The 21,016-nt window shown below is 33.1% G+C and overlaps 2 protein-coding genes across 2 annotated transcripts in view; both read left to right on the top strand.

Moving 5' to 3' along the window:
• Window positions 1–21,016, top strand: part of LOC126745453 (neuralized-like protein 4) — a 121,609-nt gene that overhangs the window by 56,680 nt on the left and 43,913 nt on the right. The window lies entirely within an intron of this gene.
• LOC126745454 (uncharacterized) lies at window positions 11,098–13,568 on the top strand. The gene is made up of 2 exons (XM_050453312.1): window positions 11,098–11,634; window positions 11,698–13,568. Exons 1-2 carry the CDS (start codon window positions 11,209–11,211, stop codon window positions 12,922–12,924), a joined length of 1,653 nt encoding a protein of 550 aa, XP_050309269.1. The 5' UTR covers window positions 11,098–11,208; the 3' UTR covers window positions 12,925–13,568.

Here is a 21,016-nt window from a genome sequence, read left to right on the forward strand (position 1 = left end):
AATTTTTGGTAAAAGGAACTGCTTCGCGATTATATAAAACCGGTAGCGCAATTGCGTGAAACAGGCCTTAACAAGAAAATGACATTACAAACCATCATATTGAAACTGAAAAGATTATAAATAAACACAAAAAAAATCCTAATTAACCTAAAAAAGAACAAAACTAAAACTAAAAAGGGCAGAAACTAAAATGGCAAAGTAATTTGGCTGGCATGCGACGGAAGGCAACAAGAATAGACAAAAGAGAACTACAAAAGAAAGATTAAACAGGCCAGCTTATCTTTGGTCTTAGTTGATTTTGCAGTTTATGTTAAACATACTACTGGGCATCTCGTTGGGAGTCGAGAAGAATTTGCTTAACCTTGCTGTAAAATTTATTAAGTGGCAAATCTTTAATATTATTTGGCAAGTTATTCCACATTGTAACTCCGACAATCAAAAATGACTTGTGGAAGTTACATGTTCTATATTGAGGTATTCTAAAACTTCCAGCATTACGAGTATTGTGTAAATGCGAGAGAGTAGTAAATAACTTATTTAAATAAGGGGGTTGACTCGACTTTATTATTTTATATATAAAGGCATATATGTATAATTTTCTTCTCCTTTCCATATTTAAAATAGAATTTATGTTTAAATAAGGTGTGATATGTTCCCGATAGGCAGCGCCATAAGAAAATCTTACACAGCTATTTTGAAATTTTTGTATAGATCTAGAAAGCTCAGATGTTATAGAATTAGAATATACGATATCACCGTAGTCGAGTAAGGAAAGAATAATGCTATAGCAGAGATAATATTTGGTTTTACTTGTGGCGTTAACTTTACAGTGTTACTATTTTGCCAAGAGTTTGCAGGCGGTAGCTCAGAATTATTGGAGGCTTGGGATTGTTCGAAGGTTCACTTATGACTGGCTATTAAAGAATCTAAACTTGATTATAACTATTAATCTTGAGTTTAGTTGTGGGATGGGATCGAAGGAATAAAAACAAACGTCACTTTATGTACTGGCCAACGTTTCGCAATAATTTTATTGCTTCATCAGGGCCCTAAGGTAACAAAAAAGACACAATAAAAAAGGATTATTATATATAAACAAAATTTAACTTTTTGGGGTTATGTTGATACCACCAAAAAAGAAAAAAATAGAAAAACAAAAAAAAAACAACAAAATCTTAGATTTGAATTAAAAAAAATACACAACAAAAAAAAAATGATAAAATTGCTTACATAACAGTGTGATTTTGCTTGTCATAAAAAATCATGTTTACAGGACACACAGGTAACATAGAATATATAAAATATATTTTTTTTTTAACAAAAACGGTTTAAAATGATGGGTTGTATCACAGACAGTTGCTTTAAAATTGATTCTACGGTGTACAATAATAATTTAGCATCTAGCCAGAAAAACCGGGTATGCGAGAACACAATAGACGCATTCTTTTTAGTGATAAGAACCAAAACAGTCCCAAAAGTTTACATTTTGATTTGATCTATTAGATTAAAATAAGAAGAACTTAGATTGTCTATATCCGTTCTTTTATTTACCGCATTATTATATTTTTTTATGTTTATCATTTCGGCTAGAAGTCTCTTTTTAAAAAGCTGCTGTTGGCCCATAAAAAGAGTTTTTAAAAAGAGACTTCTAGCCGAAATGATAAACATAAAAACATAATAATGCGGTAAATAAAAGAACGGATATAGACAATCTAAGTTCTTCTTATTTTAATCTAATAGATCAAATCAAAATGTAAACTTTTGGGACTGTTTTGGTTCTTATCACTAAAAAGAATGCGTCTATTGTGTTCTCGCATACCCGGTTTTTCTGGCTAGATGCTAAATTATTATTGTACACCGTAGAATCAATTTTAAAGCAACTGTCTGTGATACAACCCATCATTTTAAACCGTTTTTGTTAAAAAAAAAATATATTTTATATATTCTATGTTACCTGTGTGTCCTGTAAACATGATTTTTTATGACAAGCAAAATCACACTGTTATGTAAGCAATTTTATCATTTTTTTTTGTTGTGTATTTTTTTTAATTCAAATCTAAGATTTTTTTGTTTTTCTATTTTTTTCTTTTTTGGTGGTATCAACATAACCCCAAAAAGTTAAATTTTGTTTATATATAATAATCCTTTTTTATTGTGTCTTTTTTGTTACCTTAGGGCCCTGATGAAGCAATAAAATTATTGCGAAACGTTGGCCAGTACATAAAGTGACGTTTGTTTTTATTCCTTCGATCCCATCCCACAACTAAACTCAAGATTTCAAACCTATAGGATCGCAACTAGAATTTATTTTATAACTATTAAATAAGAGGGCGTCACTTAGTTTTTTTTTTAATAAATAAAAGAAAACTAAGAAAAAGACTTGGTATATAGGTTTCAATTAACAATTAAATGACCCTGGATAAAGTAGTATTAAAGAGGCAAAAAAAATCTCAACAATACAACCAAATTATATTTACATCAAAGTAATATGTACACACCGCATGTTCTAATCTGATAAATGTTAATAATTTCATATCAATTAAAATATGAATAATGTTGATATGATTAAAATAGGTTTGACAAAAGTAACAATTAAATTATGATTTCGCTACTAGGTAGATTTCAGCACTTGAAAAATAAATTGCAATTATTAAAGTTTTTTGTATATATTTGTAGTACGCAGGGGAAAGTTCATGAACCTTTTTACCTAAGGCATATCAGCCTTAACCGTGTTATATCTACTTAATTACCAAAAAGGGTACTGAAAAATACTGAACAAAAAATAACTAATATTATAGATAAGAAATTGACGTATCAAATTATGACATTGATTAAATATTTGTAACGTTAAATTGAAATAAAAGGTATATTAATAAAAATTTAAATAAGTGAGACAAATCTATGGTTAGTAATATTTAAATAAATGGAATAAACTGGCCTGTATATTCCTCCAAGAAATGAACAGCTAGCCTTCAAAACCGAGGCTGTGAATGTATGCCATTTGTAGCTCAGCTATCCGGACTGGGAATCTCTAATACTAGCTCTAACTCTGGCTCCAGCTCCACCACTTTCAGCAATAATTGAAGAAGAATAAAGAGGAAAACGGAAAAGTAAAACCCTAAAACAACGGTTGCCATTGTATTCACTGTCGATAAAAAAATGAATGGCATTAAAAATGTGACACACTCACCTTGCTAAGTTTCATTATCTATCCATCAAAATCTTGGGAATCCTGCACCAGAATTATGAATTAAACATTTTCCTAAAGGAACAAGATTAAGGACTATAAATTACAAACCATATTGGCCACTTCCTGCTTTACAAACTTCGGAAATAAAAAACTGGCCTTTTACGTGTGCTCCTATATGCGACACTGGAACAAGTCGTCGAAAAATGGACCCAGTACCGACTAAATCAGTAACGACCCCACCTCTCGCCTGAGCTGTCAATATCAGCAAATCAGAAAAAACATTAACTAAGACCAATCAGAAAAGTGACGGACCGTCAACAGAAAGCATGGATAATTAAACCAGGAGAGTGATGCGTTACAGTAGTAATGTGTCATTGACAGTGTGAATTTAAAGAAATATAAACAAAAGAAGTTGACTGAAATTATTAATGTAATTATTGAAATTAATGAAATATCAATGGAGCGTTAGTGAACATAAGGAGTAGAAAAATAAAACGCTACATACTATTTAAGACATTTTTAAATCTGTACAGATTTCTGAGACGCATATAGCCTATGTTTAATTTGTTCTTTGTGTCTCAGAATTCCTGAATTACAGCCATATAAAATGATGTTAGATTTAGGGATAATTTTTAAGTTATGCTCATTGGAATAATTAACTATGTTTAGTATATCCGATTTAATTTTTTGCTCAGAAATATTAAAATTTAAAAAATGTAATGACACGTATATCTGAGAATCATCAGCATATTGTTGTAATTTACAATGTTCAATACAGTTATGCATATCCGCAACATAAATCGAAAATAAAAGGGGTCCCAATATGGAGCCCTGAGGAACACCAATTTCCATGTCAAGATACTTTGAGTGCTCCAAACTTTCATTCTTGGTTTTTAACAACACCGAATGTGATCTGTTTTTAAGATACTGCGGATTCGGAACAACCAAAATATCCTAACTTTGCAAGGAGCATTGAGTGATTTATTGTATCAAACGCTTTGCTAAAATCAATTAAAATGCAAGTACTTTGTTTATGTTTTTCATTAAGTCTTATATTATCTAACATTCCCACCAGACTAGTAGTTGTACTATAATTCCTCCTAAAACCCGATTGCGTATCTGGAAGTATACCAAATGAGTTAACAAAATTATAAAGTTGTTGGTGAATATGCTTTTCTAAAATTTTAGAAACTACTGATAAAATACTTATAGGCCTTATGTCTTGCCTATCGAGATATACATTTGTAAGAATGCAAGTATTTAAAATGATTAGAAGTGGTTTTTACAAAAAGGTAGGCAAAGTTTAAAATCATTTATACAAAGTCCGTCAGCTCCTATAGCATTTGATTTTTATGGTTTTAATTATACTGTTAACGCTTTCTTCATCAAGAAGACTTAAATTTAATTCTTGATTACTATTATTCCATTTATTTTCATTATAAAAATGTAATTTGGTTTGTGATATATTATTGTTAATTTGGTTAACGCATTGAGACAAATAATTATTTAGGGCTTCTGGATTACTTAAATTACAAGGCAAATCGGTATTCTTTGATTTAGTTAGATGTAGTTTATTAGCATTTTTCCAAAAATCACGATTTTTTTTTGTAGAAAGTGTGTTAAAATATGATATTTTTTCCCGCTGAATAGCATGTAATATTATACAGGTGTTTTCAAAGTTGAGTCATTTATTTTAAGTGCTTTTAGGATTCGTCAAAAGGAGTTAATATATCAAAAATCACCTACACCACCGCTCAAAAGTATTTGCCCACATATGACTGTTTTAAAGTTATAACTAAAAATAATAAACCCATCAGTTATTCTTATGAAACGGTTTACATTATAACAAAATGAATATAAACAATTTTTCAATTAATTAAATTTAAGATAATCAAATTTTGGATTCATCTACATGTCCGCCTCGATTTTTAATAACGGCTTCACAGAGTTTCGGTAGTCTTCTAATTAATTTGTCCAAAGTTTCCTGAGGTATCTTGTGCCACTCTTCTTGGATGATCCTCCACAAGTCTTCTTTTGATGTGGGGCATGATTTTCGCACTTGTCTATCCAGTTCATCCCACAGTAATTCGATAGGATTGAGGTCCGGTGATTGTGGGGGCCATACCAAAACTTTCAGAAGATGTTGCCTTTGTCATTGACCTAAATATTGCTTGCACAATTTCGACGTGTGCTTGGGGACATTGTCATGTTGAAAGATGAAGTTTTCTTCAATTATTCAAGTACCAGAAGGAAGTACATTGTCACTTAAAATTGTTTTGTAACCCTCTTTTCGAAGAATTCTCTCTATTCTAATTAGATCGCCCACTGCAGATCCTCCGAACCACTACCGTGTTTAACTGAGGCCACCGTACAGTTCTCAGCGACCCTTTCATTGGCATAACGGCGAACAAAAACTCGCCTCTTCGTTCCAAAAACCTCGAATTTCGACTCGTCACTCCAGAGAACTTTCTTCCAGTCATCAATGGTCCATTCTTTGTGTGATTGGGCCCACTCAAGTCTTTTCTTCTTATTAACATCCTTCAGTAGCGGTTTTGATACAGCTAAACGTCCTTTAAGACCAGCATTATAAAGTCGCCGTTTTACTGTCGAAACACTGACCGCTTTTTTACGCTCCTTGTTGGTTTTTTGCTGTGATTTCAGGGGCGATAAGCGCTGGCGTCTATTGCATTTGCTTGTAATTATAATATTTAAATTCTCCTTTGAACTTGTTGCCTTTGGCCTTCCCGATCGAGGTTTGTTGCTAATAATCCATTCTCCGGTGAATTTCCTAACATTATAATCGACAGTCCGCCTTGGAATTCCCAAATCCGTCGAAATTTGACGGTTAGTCTTTCCAGCCTTATGAAGTCCAATGATAATACTTTTTGTTTCTACCGATAACTCTTTTGTTTTAGCCATTTTAAAGGATGTTGAAAAACCAGCAAAGAAACGGTGACAATCGTCAATAAGCAAGCGAAATTATTTACCAATGTTACACAAAATCAATTCTTGAAGACTAAACACCTTTAAATGTTTCAAATTTCATCGGCAAACGAGCTGTAAACAGATTAGTTTTTTAGAAGAAGTGCATATTTTCACTACATTGTTTGTTATTTGCAAGACTATTTTTTAATACTCAGTGTTTTTCAACGAACTATAGTTGATAGGTATGCTGTTTAAGCATATATGCAATTTACAAAAGAGATACAATCTAAATATAGGTATAAAGATAAGATTTTTGTATCTAATTTAAAATATTAAAAAGAATACATGGTGGGCAAATACTTTTGAGCGGTAGTGTATATAAAAGTTGCGTTTCTTGTTTACTGCTCCTACCGTTTATCAACATTTGTGTGATTATATGGTTTTCAGTATGAATTTTTAGTTCGATATCTACTGATACGATTAGTATCAGTGTAATAGTTTAATAGTGCGTATTTAATTTGTCTGATTATTTTGTGCGGAAAAAATGGCCTATGTTTACAAAATGCAACAGTTTGTAAATAATATATGGCAATTATCAGCTTTTTTTACTGATGCGACTAAATCCGCTCATAATTGAATCTATGTGTACATAGCTTTAGGAAGTGCAAGGTGATCACTAATAATATAAAAAACACAATTCTATGGCCACTGTAATCGCTCCCAAAGACATCCAAATTTCCCGCCGATGATGCATTTAACGTCTAAATAAGGCGCTGCTCAACGTCAAAATTAGGCTAGTCAAGTTTAAATATAGATTAGGCCTTGAAGGCTTGGACAATTTACAGAACACTAAAAAGCTTCTACTTCTTGAAATGCAGGTTGTATGCGGAAAGTTTTCTTTAAGAAATCATCCGGCTTCACGTATATTTATAAATTTGATTATTAGACATATATTTATAAATTTAGTTATTAGACTTCGTGATAAAGGGCATTTAAAAGAACAATGAGAAGGCCACGCTAGAAGAGCTGCTCAACTTAAAATGATGCAAATTGAGGAAGGCATTTTATAAATGGTCGAAGATGATCCCACAATAAGTACTAGATAAAAAACACGAAATCTACAGCATCACAAATACATTTAATAAAATAACGGAATAATATAATAAGGTTACATGTTTATGTTGAGAATTCAACAAAAACTTACCATAACATACACAAAACACCTGACATATAAGTAAACAAAGATTACAATAAAGTGGCACTATCTATGTACAAAGAACTTAACTAAACAATCAAATCACTTTATACATTTTAGAAATTTAACCATCATTTAAGAGTCTAGAACTACTTGAGGTTATTAAAAACTAGGTGGCCATCAAAATCAAACCTTTTATTAACACAGGACAGATCTGGGCTTTTAAAAGCTTTACTAATCTCCATTGTCTCCAAGAAGTCTAGTTTTTTACTTTTGTTGCATTGATCCAGTATTTTTATATTTTGGCTGTCAGAAAAATCATGTTTGGACTCGAGAAGGTGATTAGCAAAAGCTGATCTGGTCACTGTGATTTCGGTATTTTTAAATTTATTGTATTGGGCCTTGTGTTCACTAATCCTAGTAGAAATCTTCCTACCAGACTGGCCGACGTACACTGCAGGGCACTCTTTACACCTAATCTCATAAACTCCTGGAGAAGATAGCGGGGGTAGTTTATCTTTAGTTTTAATTAGATGTCTTTTTAAGGTATTATTGGTTTTAAAAGCTGGGGTTATGCCAAAGGAAGAAAAAAAGCGGGATAGTTGCGACGAAATTGGTCCAAAATAAGTAAACGACCTAAAAGTTTTGATATAGTTTGTTTGTTGCCTGATAAAATTAAATGATAATTTATACTTGTTCACATACTGAAAATACATTTTATATATAGGTTTAAGAGGGAAAAAGTTACTGACTGCTAGTTGTTTAATGGTAAGGAATTCTTTTTTAAAAGCTTCACGAGAAAGTGGGATGTTAAAAAGTCTGTAAAATAAAGAATGGAAAGCAGCAAATTTATGTGAGGACGGTGATGTTGAATTATATTGTATAATATTATCTGTTGTTGCTTGTTTACGAAATATTTCAAAGGATGTCTTATTTCTTTCCCTCTTATGGGTAATGCTAGTTTTATGGACTTTTGGCAACCCATATAATAGAGGAGAAACAACAACAAAATATTAAGATCTATAAAAAAGAAAATGAGGGACAACGATATAGTTTTCATAAAAGCCGATAAGGGATCATGCTTACTTGCCTTAAAAAGAGACGATTACATAAATAAAGTAATGGATTTCCTAAAAGTAATGGATTTAATTGTTTAGTTGAGTTCTTTGTACATAGATAGTGCCACTTTATTGTAATTTTTGTTTACTTATATGTCAGGTGTTTTGTGTATGTTATGGTAAATTTTTGTTGAATTCTTTTTTTTCCGGGTTATATAATTTTAATTATTGTTTAGGTCTGATGATGCTTTAGTCGAGCGAAACATGTAACCTTCGTTATTTTATTAAATGTATTTGTGATGCTGTAGATTTCGTGTTTTTTACCTTTTATAAAAGTGTATGACCAGCATCTTTGGGATAATGGATGAATTTTTCGAGTTAAATAAGTACTAGAGCCATAGCAGCTCAAGTTGAAATTTCTCATAGTAAATGTGGAAGACAATATGACAAGAACAGCATTATCCTTATCATTGTCAATGGGTACAAGAATTACAACCTGAAGATCATCCTAGAAGTATTTTGCCAGTGGCTTTTAGAACAATTCGGCAGAAATTAAGATTTTACGTTTGAGTTAATTTTGTGTACAGACAAGTCCACAATTACACAAGATGTAGTGCAAAATTTCCACACCAATCATGTTTGGGCAGTGGAAAATCCGCACGCTGTAAAGAGATCTAATTGTCAACATTTGATTTTCATTAAATGTTTAACCATTAAAATTTAGACCATACTTTTTTCGACCTCTATTGACCGGTGAAATTTATTTAGATTTTCTTTGACACAATCTGCCATAATTATTAGAAAACGTTCCTCTAAATCTAAGACAGAATATGTGGTTCCTACACGATGGGGCTCCACTATATGGTTTAAAATAAATCAAATGTCAATTAATGTTAAGAAGTATGCTGCTGTTACATACACGCGAAAAATCAATGCTATCATTGATGATTATTATATTTTACATCAAAAAATAAAAAGGTGTGATGAAATAAAGGACCTAGGAGTTTGCTCCCAAAGCAGTATGAAATTTAATGGACATTTTGGCTACATTTTAGTAGGAAGGCTCATAAGACAATAAGTGTATTTAAGACGTTTAGACGTTTAGACGCAAAAGAATAACAAACAATTATCATAATAAGCGCTAAATAAGTAGTTTTGTAAATTATATACTTTGTATTCATTTGTGGATATAGTAAATATATATAAAATATCAAAATTTACCGGGTCTTAAACGCCGACATTGGTGGCCGACAAAAAGAAGTGGGGTGTGTTGGTTTGGGATAATAGGTTGTAAAATCGGCTAAAACTATTTCAGTAACATTACGGGGAGAAAATAAATAATAAACTATTTTTTAAGACACAAAATACAGAACAAAATATTTAACATATAGGGATGAAATACATACTACTTTATTATTGGGTAATTATATTTATACAAGTAGTATGTAACAAAATTATTGTCTAAAACGCTACAAGCAAAAACTCTCTCGCGAAACGGATGCACACAACTTAACGTACTTGCGAAAACTAAACCTGGGCTCTACCCAGCCGATGCATGGCGAGGTGAGGAACGGGGGGTGGGGCAATCGATTTCAGGGCCACTCGAGTGGTCTGACTTGTTGTAAACTAGACGGTGCTAATACTTATCCGAAGCTTAGTTGTCCTTTGTTACGAGCACAACGCCAATAGATTGTCGGTCGATATCGGTAGAACTCGTATTCCCCGACTGTGGTTAATGGTTAGAGAAGGCGGAATTAGTCCTACTCAGATTTTGTCCTACGGTCGATCGGAACGGTTCGGCTTCTCTTCGAAAATCCTGGGTTTGTATTTCGATATAGAAGCAAGGGTAGGAGGTATTTATATTTGACAACGCCGTATTTACGAATTTCGGCAGCTAAATAGCGACCGATGCGATGGATTGTCTGTGTCGCAACTGTTAATAGCTAGATGGCGCACGCGGGCGGCAACTGTATTATTAAGTTATATGGAAATATGGGGTATTCTGTATAGTGTATATGTTACGGTCAATGATGAAAATTCGCACATTAACGATAATGGTCGGGCAATAACGTAACGATCCAAGTAAAATAGGCAATATATGAGGTAAATCGAAGTTTTATGACCAATATTCTCTATTTTCTTAAAATATTCAAAACCTAACCCAACCTTGGGCCAACCCAAGTCACCAGGACGTTGTGTAGCCAATAAATTTTAATAATGCTTAAATTGATGTCCAGTCGTTTTCATTTGATTAGACAAAGTTAGGGCGAGTTAGGTTGGCCCAAGGTTGGATCAGGTTTCGTATATTTAAAAAAAATAGAGCATATTGGTCATAAAACTTCGATTTTCCTCATAATTATATTGTCTATTTTATAATAATTTGTATAAGTATAAAACTGATTTAATTTTAAATTTAAATTTTATTAAAAGTTTCATACCTTCTGGCTTCATTAATAAATTCTTGATCAAAAAATCTTTGATTACCAAATCCTTCCATCTTTGCAACACACACACACACACAACAATAAGTTCTAGGTTGAACGGCCTTATTCGTTGTAGTTGTTGTATGGTTGGTATCACATTCAATTTCACACAGTATCCCCCTCCCTGAACTGAATACTGAATTTCGGTCACTTTGCTAAGAATATTTTAGAGGTCTGACAGCACTGTTTTTAACCGTTCGGCCGGATTCGTAAACGTAGGACAAATTCCGAGTAGGACCAATTCCGATCCCCCAATGGTTATTGCGATCCCGATCCCGAGTTAGTTTTATCACGCTAGTAGGCGACGTACCCACGTGCATTTGTTTTCCGTTTTTTGACTTGTGATAAAAAAATAAAATGTCTACAACAAGAAGTGCAATTGAATGTCCAATTTTTGATGCACCAAAAGACTTGGTTTGTTCGGTTTTACCTACTTTTTCCGATGTAATAAAATATTTTTTATGGATTCGACATAACTTGGAAGAAAGTCAAGTTAATCGCAATCTTCTTGTATCCGAAGCTTCAGAAGTTGTCGCTCAAAAAATAGAAGAGATTTGGAAATCTGCGTCTGTACCAACAGTAAGTCATCAGAGAATTGTGGCGCTAATTAAAGAGTACCAGAAAAAAAGAAAAGATCTCCTAAAGCCATACCGACAAAGAAAAGACGTTCCTTCGTATAAGTCCAAAGCTGAACATTTTGTAAAGGATAGCCAACGATTATTTGACGTTGCCGTATGCAAATGTGTTGACTTTCAAAACTGTTCATGTTCAAAACCAAATAAGGTAAGAGTATGGGTAATTAATGTTTGTTTGTATTTGTGATTCTTCAAATGTCAATATTTGTAGGTTCCTCTAAATGAACGCCCATTCCTGCAAGATCAGAGGTCGGACAGAAAAATGATGATTGGGTCTGTCGATTTTAAGGCTGTTCGACATCAACAAAAAAGAGAAAATAGGAGTCAAAAAGACAACATAGCGGAAAAGCCGAAACCGAGCACATCTTTTGACAGCAGTGATATTTTGCTGCTTGAAGGTCAACCTGATTTCGAAAGTGAGCAAGGTAAATATGATAACGATGAAGACAGTCTTTCTCCCGAACTGCCACTATTTTCTGATAATCCAAGTACGTCAAACAGCAATCGTAATACTAGCAGCCTTTGCATGTTGGCAAATACGTTAGACAGATACGCGGTGTCAGACAGAGCAGGTGCAGCGATAGCTTCAGCCGTGCTTCAAGATTATGGAATTATTAGTAGCGAAGACTCCCAGAACATCATTGATCGTCATAAAGTCAGACGTGCAAGACAGAAAAAAAGACAAGAACTACAAAAAACTTCAAAGATAGGTCTGTTGCGGGGTTTGTACTTCGATGGACGTAAAGACAAAACATTAATATTTACGGACAATAGAAAAAGGACAGTAGTCAAGGAACATATAACTTTATTACAAGAACCAGGTTCAAACTATATCGGTCATCTTTCCCCTGTTTCTGGCTTAAGCATTTTGAATTCTTTGACTGAATTCTTAGATAACTCCTCAATTTCGCTCGACAGTTTAGAAGCGGTTGGTTGCGACGGAACAAACATCAATGTAGGATCCAAGGGAGGAATTATTTCATTACTCGAAAGAAACATTAAGCGACCCCTGCAATGGTTTATTTGCCAGTTGCATGCGAATGAGCTTCCTCTGCGACATATACTGCAACACCTTGACGGTGAAACAACTGGACCTCAAGCATTTCGTGGGCCTATAGGAAAGCTGTTAAACGATTGCGAAAAACTACCAAGCGTAGAATTTTCTATAATAGCGTGTGAATTACCTGATATTGATACTAACTTAGAGTTAAGTACAGATCAAAAATACCTTTATGAAATATGTTTAGCTATTAAAAATGGTTACTGCTCCGAATCTCTCTTAAAACGTGACCCAGGTCGACTAGTCCATTCCCGATGGTTGATTACTGCAAACAGACTATTACGTTTATACGTAAGCACCGCAAATCCAACTCAAAACTTAATTATATTAGTAACATTCATAATTAAAAGTGTATGGCCCTATGTGGTTTTTTATTAAAACGAAGCCTTCATGCATTTATGGCGCAAAACATATTTTCAAAACCATTCAATTATGCAATTATTTGTCAGATGACTTAAAAAAAATCATTCACAAAGTGATTAATAGGAATGGTTTTTTTGGACACCCGGAAAATATAATATTGTCTATGTTGTGGGATGATCGGAGATATATAAGGCAGCTAGCTTATTGCAGAATTTTGAAGACCAGGGCTAAAACACATCATAGTGAATTAAAACAACGAAATTTTGTCGTTCCAGATTTCAATTTTCAAGGTTCAGATTACTATGAGCTAGTAGACTGCCAACATGTAAGTTGGACCGAACCACCAATAACGTTTTCATTAACGGAAGTTGAGCTACAAGAAATAGTAAACGATCCAGAACATTCCGCAATATCATATATTAAAGATTACCCTTGCCACACACAAGCTGTGGAAAGAGCCGTAAAACTGGTGACTGAGGTATCTATTACGGTTTGTGATTATGAAAGAAGAGATGGAGCAATAAAAAGTAAATTAGAGTCACGGTCCATTATGCCAAAATTTGAGACTAAAAAAGATTTCCTTCAAAGTAGTGTTGCGCAATTATTAGTACATTTTTGAAATAAATTTTTGCTTTACAAAACCATAATATGTGTATTTTTATTCTGGGTTATTTATAGGGATTTTGGTCGGTGAGTTGTTGGGATATGAAAAAAAACATAAAACATCAAAAAACCTCTTATTCCCAAGCATATTCTTCCCAAAACCAGGTATCATGATACTTAAAAAAATATTTATATATATGTATACACCCTGTGGCGGTAGAGAGGATGCTAGTAAAAAAAAATAAAAACAGCAAAACACTCCTTATTCCTAAACACATCTTTCCCAAAGCCAGGCATCTTAATTTTGAAAAAAAAAAAACGACAAAAATTCAGGCCCTGTCGCGGTGGAGGGGATGTCAGTATAAAATAAATAAAAAGAGAAAAAAACCTCTTACTCCCAAGCACATCTTTACCCAAGTCAGGCATTTTGATTTTCCAAAAAAAAAAATTAAGTCCTATACTGTCGCTCCACCCTACTCAGTATTTGATCGCCTTATTGCATATAAAAAAATCAAATAATTAATAAAATGCTTTATTTGTCATCAAATACAGTTTCGGTTAAATATTTTAGTTAACTATTTTTTTCTGCTTCGTGTCCCCTATTGACTGTCCTTTTAAAACACATGCATTTAAAGAATGCGGAGCTTTTTTCATGTGAACTTTTCCACCTTCGGAGGGTCTTCCTAATAATCTTTTTCCAGTAATGGTAGTTGTTGTACTTATAGCTGTTGGCTGTACACTAATTTTAGTACCCCTTTTGGTGAATTTTTTTCTTTTTACAAAAACTCGGCAATTGTCCTTTATGTTTAAATGAAGTGTGAAGTCCGCTCAGCAAAGCAGGAGTTGATTTTCCATATTTGTTGGCATTATCGAGATAGGCTGTCACTGCTGAAACAAAATTAATAGGGTCATTAGTTAAATTCTTAAAAATATGATCTGTGTGTTGCTTCCACCTCGTTTTAAGCTCTTCAATTATCTCTGATGTAGTGGAGTCGGATGTATGTTGATCAACGGCTTTGTGAGAATCATCTACATTGTTGTCGCTATTGGTTTCAATGGTTTCAACCCAGTTGGTTTCAGCCCTATTACTTTTATTAGATTTTAAATTTAGTCCCTGCTCATCATGCAAAAGCGGTAAAAACATTTCTTCATTTGCTCTAGTTCCAGTTGCTAATTCAAATAGAGAAAGTTTGTTTTGGTGTGATACTGTATTAATCGTGAACAGGATATTATATTTTGAAATTGCTGCTGCCTGATGCTTGCAGTGTCTAGCGTTATGCCCAATAACACATTGCAAAAAATCATATCGACAGTGTAAAATATCTCAGGATTTGATTGTTGATTACCCAAATCTTTAATATTTGCTATAACTTTTGGTTCCTTGGGCATGTATCTCTCCTGAAAGACTTTGTAAACCCTGCCTAAAACAATGTCTAGTATTCTTTGCGTATAATAACATTCGAAGCCAGTGCAAATAAAATCGGTTAGCTGAGGCAAGTTAAAAGCTTTTGTCCTTTCGAGTGGAATATTTTTTAGAAGTCTAAACATAACTTCTGCGTAATTGTTCGTATCTAATCCTTTTAATGGCAAATTTTTTCGGTAACATATTGACCAGTTATGTATATAAATAAAAAATGTTTCGACATATGAACGAAATTTGGTGTGTTTACATTGTGAATAAAAAAATTCCTTTGCTTCTTCTAGATCGCTCTCCGATCTAGCATACACCAGTTTTCGAAACATTTGATAAAAATGTTGCTTTCCAGATTTAGGCACATCATTCTTTGACATATTTGGCCAACGCCAACACGCTTTGAGGACATGAAAAATACACAAAAGCAACTTGGAAAAGTTGGAAAGTGTTTTTGCAGTGCTTTTCTTTCATTGAGGTCGTCATCTGTCATTATAACTTTAGGTTGTAACTGATCAGGGTTTGGCACGGGTTGGGGTGGCGAAGGGTTGACGTATACAATGGGGGATAGTTTTGAAATCCTGCAGAATCGGCAATCTGAGGCCAATTTCAGTGTTGCTCATTTAAATCTTCGCTCCATAAAAACTGGTTTCGATGAATTTCTAAATTATGCCAGTGAATATGACTTTGATATTTTGGGAGTTACAGAGACTTGGCTTACACCAGATGATGATAGCTTAATTTTTAACATACCTAATTATAATTTTATAAGGAAAGATCAGAATGGGCGGGGTGGCGGGGTTGGTATTTATGCAAAGAAAGTCATTAAGTTCTCTTTAGTAACATTTCCCCATATAACTGATGAGTTTGAGTATTTAAGTATAAGGTTTATTGCAAATAAAAGAAATATTTTATTAGTAAATATATATAGGCCACCCTCTTCTAGCATGCCTACATTTCTTGAACTTGTTGAAGAAATTTTTACTATATCTGTTCCATGCTATGATAGTATAATTTTTATGGGGGACTTAAATATAGATTTACTTAGACCAACTGCAGCAACTCAAAACTTTAAGTATCTTTTGGAAGTATTCGATCTTCGGCAACTGATTAATAACCCTACTAGAATCAACAATCGGTCTAATACCCTTATTGACGTCATTGTAGCTAGCAGTAACATCGAGTGTCTTAGCTCTGAATCTACCTGTATATCGGAGTCCATATCTGATCATAATCTAGTTCAAGCGATTTTAAACTTACCAAAATCTAAATTATGTAAAAAAGTTGTTAGGTCCAGGGACTACAATAGTATTAACATGACTTCATTTGGGGAGGAGGCCCAGCAGCTACAGTGGCATAATATTTATTATATTTCTGACATTAATCAAAAAGTGTCATTACTTAGCAATAATATTTCCTATTTAATAAATAAATACGCTCCGTTTAAAACAAGACTATATAAGGATAGACCATTTACGCCGTGGATAACGAGTAATATTAAACATCTAATTAAATTAAGAGACAAAGCTCGGAAAAAATATACTCGACAAAAAACTCTCGTGAATTTGTCATATTACAGGCAATTAAAGAATTATACTAAACACGCAATTAATCGCGAAAAAATTACTTTTTTCAAGCAAATGTCTACAGAAAAGGGTAAAGAATTTTGGAACAAAGCAAAAAAACTTAATTTTACTAAAAAAAAGATTGACTCTATTCCTGAAAATCTCAATTTACCCGAGGACTTAAATAATTTTTTTTCGAACACCGTGGGCCCTACTAATTCAACATCATTAGAAAAACTTAACTTTTATAATTCAAATACATTTAGTCACTTTGAGACGGAATTTAATATAAGTCTTATAACTGAAAATAAAACTGTCGATATTAAAAATAAAATAGGGTCAAATGCAATAGGTGGTGATGGAATTTCCATTAGAGATCTGAAACTATGTCTTCCTTTTTGTCTAAGCCATTAGTCAATATTTTAAATTCCTGCATCTTAGAAAACCAATTCCCCGATGATTGGAAAAAAGCGATACTCATTCCCTTACCAAAAATACCTTGTCCAACAGATTATAAAGACATTAGGCCAATAAGTATTCTGCCTGTCATTTCAAAAATCTTAGAACGTCACGTATATAACGAAATAGCTGACTATGTTTATAATTTAAAAATTATTCCTGATTGCCAGTCAGGAGTTCGTAAATCTTATAGTACTATAACAAGTCTTATCAGTATTGTTAATGATATCAGGTTTAAAGAGGATTCAAAGGAAATAACTTGCCTAACTCTTTTAGATCTAAGTAAAGCATTTGATACCATAGATCACCAAATGCTTTTGGCAAAACTGCACTATTATGGTTTTTCGGCAAATGCCATAAATTTTTTTAGCTCTTATCTTAAAGATCGGTTACATTGTGTCCGAACGGTGAATAATGGTGAATTTAAATTTTCAAGGTTTTTGTCATTTAAAAAAGGGGTGCCTCAGGGTTCCATATTAGGCCCCTTACTTTTCTCTTTATATGTTGCTGATATGAATCAGTGCATCGAAAATTCTAAGCTGCACCAATTTGCTGACGACTCCCAAATTTATAATTCTTTTAAAATATCAGACGCTCAGGTGGCACAGAATAAAATTAACGCCGACTTAAATCAAATTGCTTTGTTTGCTGAAAACCATAACCTCAAATTAAATGCTTCAAAGTCATGTGCAATGTTTTTTTCACAAAATAAAAGTCATCTTCTAGATTGCATGGAAAATTTTAAAATTAATATTAATGGAACAGCTATACCAACCGTTGCGGAAAAACGTAATCTAGGGGTTATATTCGATTCAAATCTCAGCTTTGCCTCCCACATTAAGAACAAAATTAAAATTGCTTACGGTCGTTTAAAAAACTTATATCAATACAAAAATCAGTTACCATCAAACACCAAATATTTGCTTTGCAATTCGCTTGTACTGTCTTTGGTGGATTATGCGGACATTGTGTATGGCGACTCACTAACCGTATCTCTGTCAAGGACGGTGCAAAAACTGCAAAATAGTTGTATGCGTTTTTCCTTTAATATATCGTATAGAGACCACATTACTCCTTATCTAAATTCACATTTTATATTAAATATAAGAAATAGAAGGAAGTGTCATATGTATAATTTAATTTACAAAATAATTAAATCAGGTCAGCCGCCATATTTAAGAGACTTATTTTTTCACCATGATTATATACACAATGTAAGAAATCCAAATTTAATTAGAATTCCATTTCATCGAACATCAGGTTTCAAAAAATCATTCCAGTATGTAGGCATTCATATGTGGAACAGGTTACCGGAATACATTAAAAATAGTTCACCAAAGAAATTTATTGCATATGTTAAAGAAATTCTTCTTGATTCTCAACTAACATAGGCATTTTAACAAATTCACGCCATCAAATTTTTATTAAAAATATAATTTAATTATTTTTATTTAATTGCAACCATATTATTTTTGAATTTTTACTTTTTAAATCAACACTGGTCTTGTTGATCTTGCAGGCATAAAAATAAAATTTTAAATGGTTCATTTTGGAATATCTATTCATTTTTGCGTCGTGTTGCCCTGGTTTTCCAGCCTCGGCTCGTGTTTTTTGCCGCCCTTCCTCCTCTCTGTCTATTGCACAGATGGTACCTATATTAATGTAATTGATATAGTAAATTATTACACTATATTTTTCTTTGTTTTTATCTTTTATATGTTTTTAGGGTTTAATGACTTATTTTCTTAATAATTATAATTGGGAAAGTCTTTATTCTTCTTTTAGTTGTAATTAGGTTAGTATGTTTTAACGGTCTGAGCAGCACATGCGCGCTAGCTCGTGTATGTGTTATCGGTTGTTTTTATAATCGCAGTTCAGTCCGCATTACTCTTAGCATTGTGTAAATTCTTGTAATAAAAAAATGTAATTTTCTATGTACAATGTTTAAGTGGTAATAAAAGTCTTTTGAATTTGAATTTGAATATCAAGAAGAGCTTTAACTAATGCGTCAAATACCTCACTTTTTTGGCTGCTGCTAAGAACGCAGGCAATTGGAACACCACCAATTTCTGACTGGGTTAGAAAGAAATAATTTTTTTGGTTTTGTAGGTCGCAGTTTCCTGTAGCATCGACGAATAATATTTCGGATGCTTGCGGAAGCTTCTGGGCTCTCTGCATTAACGGAGTTGATATGGCGGCCCCATAATGTTCTTCTACTTGCACTATTTTAAATGATGTGCCATTTTGTGATGCCAAACTTTCGTCGAGTTTTTTGAGCATGTTTGTACCAATCCGTTCCCCATATTGCAGGAAAGCAATGCAGAAGCCGCTGACCTTTCTCAAATAAATCTAAAATTTTTTGTTTGGCATTGGGGCTTACAGGTCTTTTCCTAAGAGCGTCTGCCACATCTATCCTATGGTTATGACTATTGCGCAGCTCTACTATACATGGATATTGTTTATCGACTTTTTCTTTGGATTTGGAATTTTCATAAAATCGTCTTATTGTTATAAATAATTTTGCGGGACAGTTTATATTTCTTGATCTTTTGTTTCTTATTTGTTTTGTATGTTTTCTGCATCGTGTATTAAAATGACATAAATATATTCTTTTAAATAGATTGCGGGTCTTTTCACTAGTTTTAAAAGTTTTGTGTATAGTCCAAGTAACTCTCGTGAACTTCTCGAGATTCAACATGAATTCCTAAAAAGGAGAATAAAATTACTGATAATATTTTTACATTATAGAATGAATAATTAAAAAGTCATTTAAATCTTATAATTAAAAAAAACTATGTTATTTAAATAAAAAATAATATGACAAAAAAGTAACTTTTTTTGTTAATTGATTCTTCCAACCGAACGGTAAATTTACGATACCTTACAAGTGAACGTTTTGTTGGACAATTTTAAGTAAGAAAGAGATAAAAAAATACATACATGGTATACAACTTTGGTCATACAATGTGCATGTATGTTTAAAAATTTTTAATTTCCTTCTCCCTCCCTAACTCCGCCCCCTAAGGGTTGTTTTTAATCATCTTAAAATGGGACCTACTGGAGCCCAAAAGACAACGTACCAAATTTCCTTTAAATCGAACGGATAGTTTTTGAGTTATGCGCGTTGGTTACAGACAGACAAATGTTCAGAATCATCTGAAACGCAAAGATCTGTAAAACATTTTGAAATCGGAGAACATTTTTTTTATCTCGATTTTAAAACCATAACCAAGATTCCCCATACTATTGTATGTATGGTGGAGTCAAAAGTACCTATTTCACAAAAAAAAATTATAAAATATCCTATCCAAACGTAACGCAGCGTAACCAATATCAATCTATAAACGATCTTCGATGTTACGTTACGTTACCGAGCTTGCGTTGCGTCATCTATAAACCAGCCTTAAACCGAAGAAAAGAAACATGCTGGTTTGATGCATCAGCGTTAACCGCTCCTGTAGGCGTATATTACAGCAATCATCTCTTAAAACTTACCTCAACATCTTCCTTTGAATATTCGATACTTCTTTATATTGCATAGTGTCAGGAAATTCCATGGTATAAATGTTTTCTTTTACACAACAAAAATTAGCACGTGCATTGAAAAAACAAAACAACTACTACTCTATCGGGAGGACAGATAACTGTTTGCTACTTCTCTTAAGTGACCGACATTTCCATCTGTGTCGTCGGTTCCATATGAGCGATATGGCAAACTTCGAATGGACGGTTTGGCGGTTACATAGAATAATGCGTCCAGGGCACAGTTAAGGCTGTTACTGACTAAAAACTAGCAATTTAGGTTGTAAATAGTTATTTCTTTTTGTTTTTTTTCTGTTTGATTTTCAATAACGATTTGCCTTTGTATTAATTTTATTGTTCCCTTTCTCCTTTACATGTAATTACCAATCTAGTGTCTTTGGTGTTTGTAAAGGGTATCATTCAATAAAATAAATAATATATTTTCGACGAGAAGTTCATGAACATCTAAATAATGACTTTCCGAATAAATAAAATATCCGGATAAGGCGCACTCGCTCACTCGATTTAACGCTTTATGATTTTTTTC

Source organism: Anthonomus grandis, chromosome 16 (genome assembly GCF_022605725.1).
Source record: "Anthonomus grandis grandis chromosome 16, icAntGran1.3, whole genome shotgun sequence".
Lineage (NCBI taxonomy): Eukaryota > Metazoa > Arthropoda > Insecta > Coleoptera > Curculionidae > Anthonomus > Anthonomus grandis.

Coding starts and splice junctions, on each gene's coding strand:
- LOC126745454 (XM_050453312.1), top strand. CDS start 11,209: ATGTCTACAACAAGAAGTGCAATTGAATGTCCAATTTTTGATGCACCA. Junction 11,635..11,697: donor CATGTTCAAAACCAAATAAG/GTAAGAGTATGG, acceptor CAATATTTGTAG/GTTCCTCTAAATGAACGCCC.